General features: G+C 35.9%; 1 protein-coding gene across 1 annotated transcript in view; it reads left to right on the top strand.

Annotated features, from left to right (window-relative positions):
- LOC149794153 (coronin-2B-like) overlaps positions 1–16,065 on the top strand; it is a 174,938-nt gene that overhangs the window by 42,803 nt on the left and 116,070 nt on the right. The window contains exons 4-5 of the mRNA XM_089968234.1: positions 7,469–7,663; positions 13,548–13,664. Coding sequence (XP_089824360.1) covers positions 7,469–7,663; positions 13,548–13,664 — 312 coding nt within the window. The remainder of the gene's footprint in view (positions 1–7,468; positions 7,664–13,547; positions 13,665–16,065) is intronic.

Here is a 16,065-nt window from a genome sequence, read left to right as displayed (position 1 = left end):
CTAATGATATCCTTGTATCAGCCTCGTCAAAGACTGTAAAATGTAGTGCTGTAACTTTGCATACTTTAGGTTACAGTTATAAGAATGGTACACTAAAATTTCAATCAGGAGAAGTCGTGACTCAATGCTACGTATTCCACCATTCCCTTCTGAAATGTGGGATAAATCAGAGTGTCATGAACAAGTTAGTACAAATCAAAACAATCTGTTATAAGGAGAAGACCAAGACCTGCACATTGAAGCCAGTTTTAGAAAGATGAAACCTATTATAACAATACATGATGGCCTGCATGTTGAGATTATAAGAAGACCAAGGCCTGCTTGTTGAAGCCAGTTATAAGTAGAAGATGAGGGCCTGCATGTTGAAACCAGTTGTAAAAAGAAGACTAGGGTCTGCACTGTTGGAACCTATTATAAGAAGACCAAGGTCTGTATGTTGAAACCTTTTATAAGAAGATGAAGGTCTGCATGTTGAAACCTGTTATAGGAAGACCAGGGCCTGCATATTGAAACCTGTTATAAGTTGAAGACTAGGGCCTGCATTATTGGAACCTATTATAGGAAGAAGACCAATGTCTGCATGTTGAAACCTATTGTAAGAAAAACATTAGGGCCTACATGTTGAAACCTGTTGTTAGAAGACCAAGGTCTGTATGTTGAAGCCTATTATAAGAAGACCAATGTCTGCATGTTGAAACCTATTGTAAGACGAAGACTAGGGCCTGCATGTTGAAACCTGTTATAAAAAGATGAAGGCCTGCATGTTAAAATCTGTTATAGGAAGATGAAGGCCTGCATGTTGAAACCTGTTATAGGAAGACCAGGGCCTGCATATTGAAACCTGTTATAAGAAGATGAAGGCCTGCATGTTGAAACCTGTTATAGGAAGACCAGGGCCTGCATATTGAAACCTGTTATAAGAAGACCAAGGTCTGCATGTTGAAACCTGTTATAAGAAGACCAAGACCTGCATGTTGAAACCTGTTATAAGAAGACCAAGGTCTGCATGTTGAAACCTGTTATAAGAAGACCAAGATCTGCATGTTGAAACCTGTTATAAGAAGACCAAGGTCTGCATGTTGAAACCTGTTATAAGAAGACCAAGGCCTGCATGTTGAAACCTGTTATAAGAAGATGAGAGCTTGTATGTTAAAACATATTGTAAGAAGAAGACCAAGGCCTGCATGTTGAAACCTGTTATAAGAAGACCAAGGTCTGCATGTTGAAACCTGTTATAAGAAGACCAAGGCCTGCATGTTGAAACCTGTTATAAGAAGACCAAGGTCTGCATGTTGAAACCTGTTATAAGAAGACCAAGGTCTGCATGTTGAAACCTGTTGTAAGAAGACCATGGCCTGCATGTTGAAACCTGTTATAAGAAGACCAAGGCCTGCATGTTGAAACCTGTTATAAGAAGACCAAGGTCTGCATGTTGAAACCTGTTATAAGAAGACCAAGGTCTGCATGTTGAAACCTGTTATAAGAAGACCAAGGTCTGCATGTTGAAACCTGTTATAAGAAGACCAAGGTCTGCATGTTGAAACCTGTTATAAGAAGACCAAGGTCTGCATGTTGAAACCTGTTATAAGAAGACCAAGGTCTGCATGTTGAAACCTGTTATAACGATGACGAGGGCCTGCATATTGAAACTACTATCAAAGTATTGCTAAAAACTGGAACCAGAATATTAACTTACTTATGACAGCTCTTGTTGTGCTGGCAAAGTGATTCCTATGGTTGGCATCTCTTTAACATTATCTTGACAATGAATCAGAATTCCCAGGGACATAGGGATAATACCAAGTTGCAATTTTCCATTCAGCAGAGATAGTATGACACTATCTTATTGAAGTTGTATTGCATTTAATTGATAGTATGCTTTGCTACTTTCATCCTTAAGCAAAGTCTTTACAGATGAAAATAAAGTTTTTGCTGACCTCACATAGCTGACCCAGGCATACTTTGTTGGAGTGATTCTTTACCAGGTTGCATGCCTTTTAAGTGTTCAGTAGCAGTGGGGTGTCCTATGTGGAGTATATTGACTCTCATATTGTGATGCTGAAGATTTTTGTTGTCAGCTCAGTTAAGTAGCTTTTTTGTGATGTTCCAGTTAGGAAAATCTTGAAGTTTCTAAAAGATTTATTTTGACTATTTTTTCAGGATTTTCTTTTCTTTTACTTATAATATACTTTTCAATTTCTATACATGTAGTATGAAGACAAGATTGTGCTGATGTCTTGTTAAACTGTATACATACATACATACATACAGACATGCATGCATGCACATAAATACATACATACATACATACATACACACACATACACACATACTCATACAGACACACACACACACTCATACATACACACACATACATATACACACACTCATACAGACACACACACTCTCATACAGACACACACACACACACACACACATACACTCATACATACATTTAACTCATCCTGCTTTATGCTTTTTCTTGTTGGCTTAGTGTAACATGTATAAAGGCTTTTTGCAAATGAGCATTTGACAATTTTAATGTAGCAGAGAAAAAGATTGAGCTTCACTGAAGTAACATGCATGGTGCTTAGAGATCCTTGTACTAAAAAATTTGCTTCCCACATGTGTGTTTTGCTCTAATAAAAATTGTGCAAGGGCTGTTGGAGATGTACTGTAACACCTTGTCTGATGACCAACCTGGTTTTAAGACCACTTCATTCAAAATATAGGTTTATTTGGTTTGATGTTTTACAGCATATTTACACTTTAAGAGCTGTATTATGCCAAGGCAAGTTGAGTATGGTGTCTTACGCAAATATACACCATGGTAGCCCATGTACAAGGTCTGTTCTAGGACATGTGATTATGGGATTCACACTAATTTCTAACAAAAGTCTTGCCAAAATATTAACAGAATACATGAAAATAAAGCATAATAATTCAAGCCAGATCTATTTTTCTTCATTCCATTCATCCTATATTCAGAAAATTCCCCCATTTTGTCAAACAGAGAGTGGATTTCCCCCCCAAATTTTCAGTTCCTGAATAAACCCTGGCAATCCAGTCCAAAACCTTCTGGACGTGAGTCTAATACCATTACCACTAATCCACCATGGCTCCCTAAAGTCATAGAAAATATAAAGAACAAATGTTCCATTCATTATTCAGAAGACCACCTTTAACAAACCAGAATTGTGTTAAGACCACTTTTCTTAAGTTAATGAAACTACGATACAATAACAAAGATTGTACCATAAACTTTATATAAAAAATTTGCCTTACAAGCCCTGTTTTTCTACCAATAAGCTTGATTGATTTTGAAAGATAGATGCTTAATGTGTGGTTATAGTTTTGCACTAATAAACTAATTTCAATTAGCAGGCAAGATTTTTTGTTTGTTTTAAATGTTATTTTTGTGCATGTAATGCAGAAGTAGATAGTGAAATCTATCCTTTTCCTACATGACTTTGTATGACTGATTTGTATGAAAGATAATGTATCGCCACTCATTACAATACAGTTCATGTTATACTATGGTCATAGTAAGACTATATGAATCATTACTGTATGTATCATATATGTATCATGTATATGAACTTCATTATAAGGAGGTGATGTGATGTGATGTGATTTTGATTTTTTAACGTAGCTTTAACAATTTTGCAGTCATATCGCTACGATGTCTGCAGTGTGGCAGTTTATAGTGATGTCTAGCACTTGGGCATCATGCCACAGACATGTAGCATGATGTCCCACCCAGTCACATTATCCTGACACCAGGCCGACCAGTCCTAACACTAACCTCTTAATGCTGAACGCCAAGCGAGGCAGCTGTTAGTACCATTTTTTAAGTCTCTGGTATGACTCGGCTGGGGATCAAACCCACAACCTCCCGCATCCGAGGCAGACCATTATAAGGAGGTATAATGTATGCCACCCATCAACTGTGTAAAACAGCACCATATTAAAAATATCCAGATTTACTATATCACTGCCCCACTTTTTTGTGGATATGGCATGTTGTATCACTATCACATTTTTATGTGGATATGGTAATTTGCTACTACATTTTATGTGGATATGGTATATTGCTTCTCCATTTTATTTGGAAATGGTATATTGCTACTCCATTTTATGTGGATATGGCATGTTGTATCACTATCCCATTTTTATGTGGATATGGTATAATGCTACTCCATTTTATATAGATATGGCATGTTGTATCACTGTCCCATTTTTATGTGGATATGGTATATTGCTACTCCATTTTACATGGATATGGCATGTTGTATCACTATCCCATTTTTATGTGGAAATGGTATATTGCTACTCCATTTTATGTGGATATGGCATGTTGTTTCACTATCCCATTTTTGTGGATATGGTATATTGCTACTCCATTTTATGTGGATATGGCATGTTGTTTCACTATCCCATTTTTGTGGATATGGTATATTGCTACTCCATTTTATGTGGATATGACATTTTGGATCACTACCCTATTTTTTATGTACACTGTTGAACATCACTTAAATGTGACCGCTCCGGTGGTCTAAGTGGTTAGAGGACAATAATACAATCAAAGAATATATCCTTATTTGAAGTTCAGCATAAATTTAAGTCTCTGTTTCCAAGAATGTTATTTTTGAACAGCACTCTGTATTTCCAGAGAAGAATTACTTGAATTAAATAAATTGAATCAATAAATTTAAGCCCAATTGAACTATTGGACACAACAAAAATACAATTGATTCTGCTAGATTTTAAAGCACGAATGAATAATTTTTCTAATAACAAGATTATATAGTCTTCTTAATGACCTCGGGTCACAAATAAAATTTTCTAGTAAAAACATTACCTAATTGAAAATAACCTTCAGAAAGGTTCATAATATTTACAAAATAAAATCTTGTATATAATTAGATGTCTGTTACTAAAAGTTATAATATAAAATGTGTAGTAAACAACAGGTAGACCTAGCAATTCATAAGGAATATTCAAAGTTCAAGACTTGGATAGAGATAAGCATGTTTACTACAAAACCAAAATCAATAATTCAGGCCAGGTACAAAATGAACTTAATTTAGGACAATGTCAAGTCCAACATACAGTCACACCATAATGAAATTTAAATTAAAAAAAAGGAAGAAAAACAACTAACAAACAATGCAAATCAAATATTTGTAACACAGATCACTCACATCTCACCCCTGTCCGTGTGGATTTGAGTCTCGGTTTGACCAATATGGGAATGTCAGCACACATGCCAGTAACTTCCTGTGGATTGGTGGTTCTTCCTGGTGTAATCCTGAGTTCTTCCTTCACTAGATATACCAGCTATCATGTATAGCCAGCCAATCATGTGCTGTAAAATGGTGTTAAACCCACAAGAACAAAAATTCACTTAGATGGAGAGTGAGTGTTCCTAAAATGTCAAGGTCATCATAATTTCTTTCTGTAGAAATTAGTGCATGTTATGTATGTACATGCATATTGTAAAGAACATCATACAGGAGATCTGTATTGTTGTATCATGGCAACAGTCACTATTTGCTGCTCTAATATATAATGGCAAGCATGGTGGGTGAGGGATAACATACCAATATGCTCATAATATAACATAAAGTAATTTTCCGATTTGAAGCTTCAAAATATACAGATTAAAAAAATTGTCTTCCTCAATCTCAGCTCAAGCATTCCAATGAAGATAAGTCAATTAGACCTTGCCAGTTACAGCTAATTGGGGGAAAATAGTGTCTTCACTGAGTAAAAATTTGTGACAGCTGGCTAATTGACAATCTGTTTTATCTGGGTAGACATGTAACTGGTTTGTAATAATTTAATACAGTAATAAATACCATTGCTAAAAATATTTGACCATGTCCATTGAAGCATGTCTTAAAGTGGAATGTATAGCATATTAAAGCAAGTTATGCTTCGATTGATACAGTCCTAAAACATGGAGTATAGTAATGAGATGACTAACTAGTGAAGTTATTTTTCACAAATTGAAGTGCAGTTACTAAAGTCTTTAAAAATACATTTTTGCACACGTTTTTGGGCAGTAATATTTCTAATTATAACCTGACAGAAAGTGCCAGAGACACATTTTTTCAAGACAATGACTGCCAATGTCTCCAAAAGGTTACATATTGATATAGTGTAAACTTACGTCACTGATCACATAACAATGTTGCACATTGATATTTTCACAGAAAAACTAAAAATATAACCAGGCTTAATGGCTGCTTAGTTTTCAGAAAGTTCTTACAGAGTATCCATCCTTTAACCCATTACCATAGCTGTATATTTGTTCATCAGGAGCCTCAGTGGTCAGTGGTCATACTTGTGACCATAAGGATATGGGGTCTGATCTTACCGTTTGATTAGTCCAGGCTGACTACTATGGGGCATTCTTGGGCATGGTACTTTGCTCTAAGTTCCTTAGCACTAAATAAACTATATGCATTTCTGTTCCATACAAACATCAGCTAAATGAAACAACTGAGGTTATAATATATACAGGGTAGTGGGAAAATCAGACATTTTAAACTGACTTGTTTTGGTCTGTGACATATAACTGAATTCTTTGGTGTACTAATAATTAAAGATAGTGATGATAGTAATCTTCAGATATCATTTATTCCTATTTGGACAGAATTTAATAGAAATTGACAATGTACAAAAAAAGAAAGCACAAGATATTGAAATGAATAATGCTTTACCATGTATGTTGAGTAATGTAAAGTAATACAATTGGAAAGGACATACTGTTGATTTAATGTACATGATGTAGGTGTTAAGCATGCTTATTGACCATGCTTTTTGGGGTGAAAATGTGAACATTTGCAAAATTGTTGTTTGATATGCAATATATATTTACATTTTATTAAGATGGGACCTTTTTGAGAAGTTATTGGTAATCATCTGGAACAGACTTTATCAGTAGAACTTTTCTGTCAGATTACAAATAGCAAGGACAAAAAACTTTCTGGACAGTGAAGATGAAGGATGGATGAATCATCTTCTCTGAAGTGATCATAGATGAAATGAATATTACATATGATGCACCCATTAAGTCTTGATGTTTGAGTATTTTCTACATATTATGTCAGTATCACATTTAATGTGTACTCACTAATATAACTTGAGTCCATCTGGAAACAACATAAAGTTGTTGTTTGTTCCACAGTTTAATGAACAATCTCTCAGTCTGCAGTTTATCAGGCAAAGGATTTTTTTTTATGACAGTTATATACTTTATTCAGTTATAACCATTATGTTTACTGGAATACATATTCATTAGGTTATATAGCAAAGAGTCTTAGAGTATCAGATATAAAGTATGAAAGTAAATAGATTTATAGATATGATTGTGTAGATATATATAGGTGGATATCAGTAAAGATTAAAGATATGTTTTATATATTTACAAAATCATGTAATTTTACTGTTTCTTTTCAAGATGGCCTTCCATTTAAGAAGTTCAAAGTTTCGGCATGTGTACGGGAAACCTTTTCGGAGAGAACAGTGTTATGAAAATGTTCAGCTGACAAGAAATGCTCATGATAGCAGCTTCTGTGATGTGAACCCATTATTTATTGCTGTAGTAACAGAGTCGGCAGGTGGTGGATCATTTGTTGTACTGCCATTAGAGAAGGTAAATATGACATAGAAATCATGTACAGTGATCATTGGCAGCACGCCAGTAGAGAAGGTAAATATGACACAGAAATCATGTACAGTGATCATTGGCACCATGCCAGTAGATAAGGTAAATATAACATAGAAATCATGTACAGTGATCATTGGCACCATGCCAGTAGAGAAGGTAAATATGACATAGAAATCATGTACAGTGATCATTGGCACCATGCCAGTAGATAAGGTAAATATAACATAGAAATCATGTACAGTGATCATTGGCACCATGCCAGTAGAGAAGGTAAATATGACATAGAAATCATGTACAGTGATCATTGGCACCATGCCAGTAGAGAAGGTAAATATGACATAGAAATCATATACAGTGATCATTGGCAGCACGCCAGTAGATAAGGTAAATATGACATAGAAATCATGTACAGTGATCATTGGCACCTTGCCAGTAGAGAAGGTAAATATGACATAGAAATCATATACAGTGATCATTGGCAGCATGCCAGTAGATAAGGTAAATATGACATAGAAATCATGTACAGTGATCATTGGCAGCACACCAGTAGAGAAGGTAAATATGACATAGAAATCATGTACAGTGATCATTGGCAGCATGCCAGTAGAGAAGGTAAATATGACACAGAAATCATGTACAGTGATCATTGGCACCACGCCAGTAGATAAGGTAAATATGACATAGAAATCATGTACAGTGATCATTGGCAGCACACCAGTAGATAAGGTAAATATGACACAGAAATCATGTACAGTGATCATTGGCACCACGCCAGTAGATAAGGTAAATATGACATAGAAATCATGTACAGTGATCATTGGCAGCACGCCAGCAGAGAAGGTATAGATATCACAGAAATCATGTACAGTGATCATTGGCAGCACGCCAGCAGAGAAGGTATAGATACCATAGAAATCATGTACAGTGATCATGGGCAGCATGCCAGTAGAGAAGGTATAAATACCATAGAAATCATGTACAGTGGTCATTGGCAGCATGCCAATAGAGAAGGTATAGATAATATAAATCGTGTACAGTGATCATGGGCAGCATGCCAATAGAGAATGTAAAGAAAAACATAGAAATTGTGTACAGTGATCATTGGTAGCATGTCAGTAAAGAAGGTATAGATAACATTGAAATCATGTTTAGTGAAACATGAACACAACTTAGAACACAAGGAATTATTTACAGGTGATCTAGTACTAAACTTAACAAAAATGGCTTACATTGTTGTCCTGTATTTGAGCAGGTGCCCTTTATATGGAAGTTACCTGTATGTATGATTGTCTTTTATGTTTGGGTTTTCTGTATGAGTATGTGTCATTTATACAGATGTTTCATGTATCATCATGTGCAACTTGTATGGAAATACCCTGTATGAGCAAGTGTCTTTTATATGGATTATGCTGTCTGGGAAAGTGTAATCACTTATGAAGGTGCAGTAGTTTCATAATAATAAACATGGCTTGCCATTACTAGTCCTTTATAGTGAACTTTAATACTTCTTGTCTGTATTCATCAAAGTTTTATAATTAATAAAATTAACATTGGTAATTTTCATTTATGTGTTATTTGCACAGTGAGCCACCCACTCTTTCTCCAAGAGCATTGATATTGGGATAATAACAGTATTTACTAATTTGGGGTCTCAAAACTTATCCAATTAAAACAGTTTTACAAGACGTGGAGCCAAATAGTATTGTTTATTATTGCAGTGATGTGGTCAGGACAAGGAATCTTGTAACATGTATTTATTATTAGATTCTAGGCCCCTTTAAATGCTTTAACAGTGTTTTTTATAACATTACTCCAACACAACAATGATGTTCTGGTGTTTACAGTCATAAAAGGAATAACTGAAGAAAGTCAGACATTCTTGTATACAATGCCCAAAACAGTAGTAAGAGATACAAGGAGGCTGAAGCAACCCTTGTTATTGTATAATCATTTCTGTTATTTTGTCAGACCAAGTTTCTTGTTTCAGAACCTTAATTTTTTAAATGTCTTAAACAGTTGGTAAGTGTGGGCATAGGAATTTAGTATTTTAATACTAAACATGTTAAAATAAACACTAATTATTGCTATCTTCATATAATGTGCATTGTTATACTCTCCTTAAGAGGGCTTCAAGGGAGAATAGTCCTTGACTAATGAGTCACCCTCTATAAATAAAGCATTATTATTATTATTATTATTAGGAAAGACCCATGGTACTTAAGCTGTTGATCTTGTACAAATGTACACAAATGGATGGATGCTCCATGTGTTGTCTATGGTCAGATGACACTTAGGAACTTGCTGAAAGCTGTCATACGTTGCGGAAAAGGAATGAAGCACATTTTCCCCTCATCTGGATCAATTCAGTTTCATATAGAAGAAATACTGTTGTTACCTCTGAGGTAGTAACATATTTCTAAAGGGAGTGAGTGTACTCCCCTGAACAAATGAGGTAGGAGCAGCACCTTCCCTGGACAAGATGGAATTTTCTGCATTTCTCCCAATAAAACAGGGTGGGATAGCATATTCCAGAAGAGAAATAGTGTTACTATATGTGAGATAGTAACAGATATTCCTCAAGGGTTTGAGTGTGCTCCTCTGAATAAAAGAGGGAGGAGCAGCACCTTCCCAAGACAGTATAGTTTGTCTTCTAAAACGAAGGCAGCTTATATACAAAGATGTGCACACCTTTGTTCAGAAGTTTGCAGTAGAGGGGGTATAAAATGACCAGTTGGCAGCCTTCTATTGTCTGATTTTTGTGATACCAAATGAAGATGGTAAATTCAGGCTCATTATAGTTCTTTTCCCCATAGACAAATTTCTGTGAAAGGAACCTTTGAAGATGGAGATTGCCTCATCAGTCCAGAGCTTAATCAGGTCCAGAGACTAGGCAGTTTCCACTCACCTTCAGAATGCCAATTTCTACATCCTAGTCATTCCTCAACATGAGAAAAGAAGTTTTCAGTTCCATGCCATGCTGTTTAGTTTAGCTTTAGCATCCAGGGTCTCTACCAGAGTGATGGGAGTACTGGCTGTTCACTTGAGGCATCTGTGGACCCCCTGTTCTCCATTACTTCAACAGCTGGCTGTTGCAAGACAGCAGGAAATGGTGTTATACATCACATGTCCACAGTGAGTGACTCATTTAGGTCTTAAACTTAATGTAGAGAAATCAGATCTCATTCCTCTCCAGATTCAGTTTCCCTCAGAATTGATAAAAAGAATCCTGGATCTTTTGAGAACTTGACAATTTTATTGTCAACCTTTCTCTTTTGGGTACCTTTAATTTTGGCAGCAGTCCAGAAATCTACTGACTTTAGAGCCTGAACTACTTATCCTTGGCCATTGGTCCCAGGAAGAAGTCTTATCGACATAAACAAATTGAGAATGAAAACTGCATTTTACCTTGAAGGAGTGCATATCAGAAGATCAAGTTGAGGTTCATTGTGTAATTATATCCTCAGATAACATTGATGGTTGCTTACCTTAATGGACAACATTGAAGACCTCATGCTCCTTCGCTTGGTATGACTGTCAGAACAATCAGAAGGAATTACACTTTAAATTTGTGACATTTTTTCCAGGACAGGCAAGGTAATACTCACAGAATGGTCTATGCATCCAGGAAATGGGGGAATCTATAGTGGACTTAATAGCAATGAAAATGAACAATAAGCTCCGCATTTTGTCTCCACAGTCTCAGACCCAAGATTAGCTATTTGGTTACACATTCTCACCAGGATTGATTCCATCGGTATAGATGGTCCACAGGTGCAGAAGGTCAGGGCATCCATAGCTGGGATTAACTTGATAGCTCCTCTGTGGCATTCGAGGTCTTGATTCAGCAACCTCCCCGACATGTTGAAAGACCTACTCAGGATGTTACATCAGTTAAAGAATTTACTGTCAAAACACAAGGAGTCTTTTCTTCACAACAGCCCTAAGATTCTCTATCGCTCCCCACAAGTGATCTATCTGGCAAGGAAAGTTTTTTTAGCAAGATTGCTGACTGATTGTTCAGGCCCATGAGATAATCTGCCTTTAAGGTCAGTGTTACAATGAGGAGAATCTTCTGTGATTGGTGCACAAGGAAAGGAGTTATTTCTCGATGCTTCTTTCTTTCTGCATTAGTACAATTTTAACTTTTCCTCTTTGGGATTAGATTGTGTTCATCCTCCACAGTCGAAGGTTATAGGACAGCCTTTAAATTTTCCAAGGATCATGCCATTAGCTCAGAATCTCACTTAATAGATCTTATTAAGTACTTCAGGCTGCAGAAACTGGTGTCTTGCTTCTTGATGCCAAGATGGAATCATTCATTTGTTTTATTCATATTGACAAAACCTCTTTCTGAACCTTTGAGAGGGGCTTTTTGGGGAAATTTTGTGCTTAAAATTCCTCAAGTTGTTATTTCAGCACAGATAAGAAGCCAAATATATGCCTGTCTATAGAGAGAGGTTTATGGTTCATTGAGAATTGAGACTATTTCTTTTTATGTGAGCCAGTTTTTTGTGCCCCTCCCCCCCCCCCCCAAACTCTGTTCATTACTGCCATCTCTAATAGAGATCTCCAGGTTTTATTGCAACTGTGCTAAGGTTGTTCAGGATCGATCTTTTTCAAAGTGGAGGCATTTAAGTTTATTTGGTATCTTCAGAAGGGACTAGGAAGTTTATGAAATTGCTTTTTCTTCCCTTAAAGGGTTCAGCTGATATTTCAGCATGCACCATCTCTTGATGGATTTCTTTTGCTGTCAAGAGAGCTTATCAGTCTGTTATTGAGAGATACATGAGAAGAAAAAACATGAAAAAGGGATATTGCTACTTATTTGGTCCATCTGAATCATTCATTCTTGGAGGACATTATGGTGGCTGTATTTGATATTTGCATATGACCTACTCTTTTTATCTTCTGGTCCTTTATCAGACCAGAGTCATGGTATTTCTTATAAGGGTCCAATAGTTGAGTCACAAATAGTGACCAACACTGCTGTTATTTTACAGCATTGGACACTTCAACTTAAGTTGAGTAATTTTGTTTCATTTAAGTTCATTAACCTTCCTCCTAACTTATAAATTTAGGTACTACACAGTAGTGACAGGTAAACCTATTACTGTTATTAAAATGATGTTAGAGTGGGTGGGTGTAAAACTAATTTTTAATTATGTAATACTTACCTGTCACTTTTATTAGATGCCTTGCTCTCACCCCATTTTGATGACCTTCAGCAGTCAGGGTCATAGAGAGGAACAATGAGATACTGTTGTAAATGGATCTATGACACAGAGTCAGTCTGGGTCAATATACAAGTTCCAAGAACTTTATAGAACAGGAGTATATACCATCTGGCATGGAAAAGGTGTTTTTCCATTGCAGTTATTGTAAGCTGTATAGTAGTGACAGGTAAACCTGTACTGTTATTAAAATGATGTTGGAGTGGGTGTGTGTAAAACTTTGTAGAACAGGGGTATGTAACATCTGGCATGGAAAAGGTTTATTCCATTGCAAATATTGGAAACTGTACAATAGTGATAGGCAAGTGTTGCATATTTAAAATAAGCCCCCCTCACAGCCCAGCAGTTAAAAAACAAAAGTTTACAGTTATTGTTTTGGCAAATATAAGTTGATGGAATTCTAGGTTCTGGAGGAAGGGTGAACTAACTATTCTTCCTTGATATTGTGTTCATATATTTATGTTAATGCCATATCATGATTAAACAAACGCTTCTCACATTTAATGAATTTGTTATGCGGTAGGGTTGCTTAAATTCCTTACTCTTAAAGCAGTGATTTCTGATAAGCATCTCTGCAATCTGTCAAATTCCTTTGGCTGCATATTAACCAGATTTTACATTACACTACCTTTTTTCAGACTGGGAGAATAGATATCAATGTTCCCCGTGTGTGCGGTCATGCAGGAGCCGTCATGGACATCAAATGGAACCCCTTTAATGATCATATCATCGCCTCAGGATCTGACGATAACACGGTAAACTTTGGCATTAGATGATTGTAGTGTGTGTTTGTGTGTGTGTGTGTGTCTGTGGGGGGGTATTTGCTTCAGTTTGCACATGTACTTTATAAGGAGGATTTCTAATTAGTTACACTCTTGTAATTTCAAAGTCAATCCGTTGGTCAGGAATCAAGCCTAATTCCCTCTTTCTCAGTCAGGCACATATACCACTAGTCTAAAAGTTTTGAAACAAAAGGGTTACTTTAAGATATATACTTAGATCACTACACTCCTCCCATTAATTCCACAGTTATCCCAAATTCAACTTTCAGATTTGGCTGACCCTGATCTCAGCAAGGTCACCAGTTACTGAGAATCAGACAAATTAACTGGATGGTATTTATGTCTCACAGTCAGGTAAATACACCACTAGACTAAAAGATCTGGACAGGCTTGGCTGATTAGCAAGTGACCTTATTTGCCCAAACAACTACACTCTATATATTATTGTGGCAGATATCTTGGATATCAATTACAGGTTCATGGACATCACATCTTAAGAATTGTAATCTGTTCTTTTTTTATTATAAATACATTAATTCAGCAAGCATGTCTTCACTAGTCTAGTTAAAGTTTGTACCCTTCTCAGCAAATATAATGTCTTCACTAGCCCAGTTAAAGGTTGTACCCCTCTAAGCAAACATATTGTCTTCACTAGCCCAGTTAAAGTTTGTACCCTTCTAAGCAAATATAATGTCATCACTAGCCCAGTTAAAGTTTGTACCCTTCTAAGCAAACATGTCTTCACTAGCTTAAAGTTTGTACCCTTCTCAGCAAACATGTCTTCACTAGCCTAGGTAAAGTTTGTACCCTTCTCAGCAAACATGTCTTCACTAGCCTAAGTAAAGCTTGTACCCTTCTCAACAAACATGTCTTCACTAGCCTAGTTACTTTGCATTAGTACAAAGCCGTTGTTATCAGTATATATTTTAATATGCACTGAGATTATTTGTTTTTTCTTTTTAGTGCCTAATTCAACAAATATATGAATATGAAAATTTGGTATTTCTTTCAGTTCCGTAACTGCAAACAATCAGTTCACTGCAACAGTTTATCTGTTCAAAGTCAGCATGTCAGACTTTAAAAAATTCCATGAAGAATATGGTAATTCTATTCAGTTGGGTAAATTTGTCCTTTGAGTCGAGATATCACATGGAATTCAGTAGCTGTCATACCATGAGGCCCAGATATAGCGTGTCAGTCGTTCAAAGTGTAGAATACAGTTTGAAACCATTGCTAGAATGGATATCATTTTATGCAGGATTTCTTGTTGGTGCACTTGAATGAAGTTTTTTTCTTTCGCTGACAGCAGTCTTTGTTTATGTCTCCATTTGGGGTAATTGGTTTTCGATTTTAGTTACATCCTGAAATAATTGTTTGCATCTATTCCCACATCTTTTCATGGACTAGATTGAAACATAGAAGAAAGTATTTATATGTTCTGAACATGTGCATTGCTTGTCATTGCATTCCAATAAGTTTTGATGGAGTTATTCCCCTATAGGTGTTAAATGTATGTGCTGTATGTGATCATTCTTGTATACACGACTAGTCCCAGAGAGTTTGATGAATTGCCTTGAGAGTTGGCAGATATTAATATGGGGTCAACTTCTGAATATTCTTCTGACATGCTGCATGGATCTTTTAGAGTTATGCCCCTTTCTTTTTGATCCACTATTAATATTACTTTGCTTGTTCAAACATACATGCAGCTGGGCAGACCTAGTACATTCATTATGTGTGTTTGTAACCATTACTTTGATGTGATGCATGCAAAAATGTTTTCATCTGTGATGTAATGAGAAATGTTTAGAGAGCATCCGAGTAACATTGGCCAATGTTGAATTACATTTAAAGGAAATGTATTAAATCAGTATAGTCATATATGAGAAAAAGAATTTCAAGGCATTAAAACAACACTTGTCAACAGTATATTTTTAGTAAGAAAGATAGTTCTCTTCTACAAGTAAAGTATCTGTGAGGGGTAAATCTTAATAAAATAAATTTAATAGGAGTTCCTGGTAAACACCAATGGTAGATTGTAGTATCATTCAATCTGTGAGGTCAAAATAAGTATTGTTCAATTCAAGGGTACAAGGTCCAAGGGCATCTGTGTCCCACATGCACATTTCTTGTTTTGTTAGCCCACCTGGCTTAGAGGCTGAATAACTTCTCTAAGGAATTTTACCAGAGCAATCTCACATGGAGATAAATGTACAAATGCCACGCTTCCATCGAATATAGCCACTATTGCTAAAAATGGAAATACTTGAAATTATTTTGTGTCAAAAACCAGTTATCAGAATTTGACCTGAAGCATCCAGACAAGGATAATTTTCAGATTTGTACTAATTATTTCTGTATGTCATCAAATATG

Source organism: Sinohyriopsis cumingii, chromosome 8 (assembly GCF_028554795.1).
Source record: "Sinohyriopsis cumingii isolate HCF-2022 chromosome 8, ASM2855479v2, whole genome shotgun sequence".
Taxonomy (NCBI): Eukaryota; Metazoa; Mollusca; class Bivalvia; order Unionida; family Unionidae; genus Sinohyriopsis; species Sinohyriopsis cumingii.
Note: the sequence above shows the minus strand (reverse complement) of the source record. Positions and strands in the feature narration are given on the sequence as shown.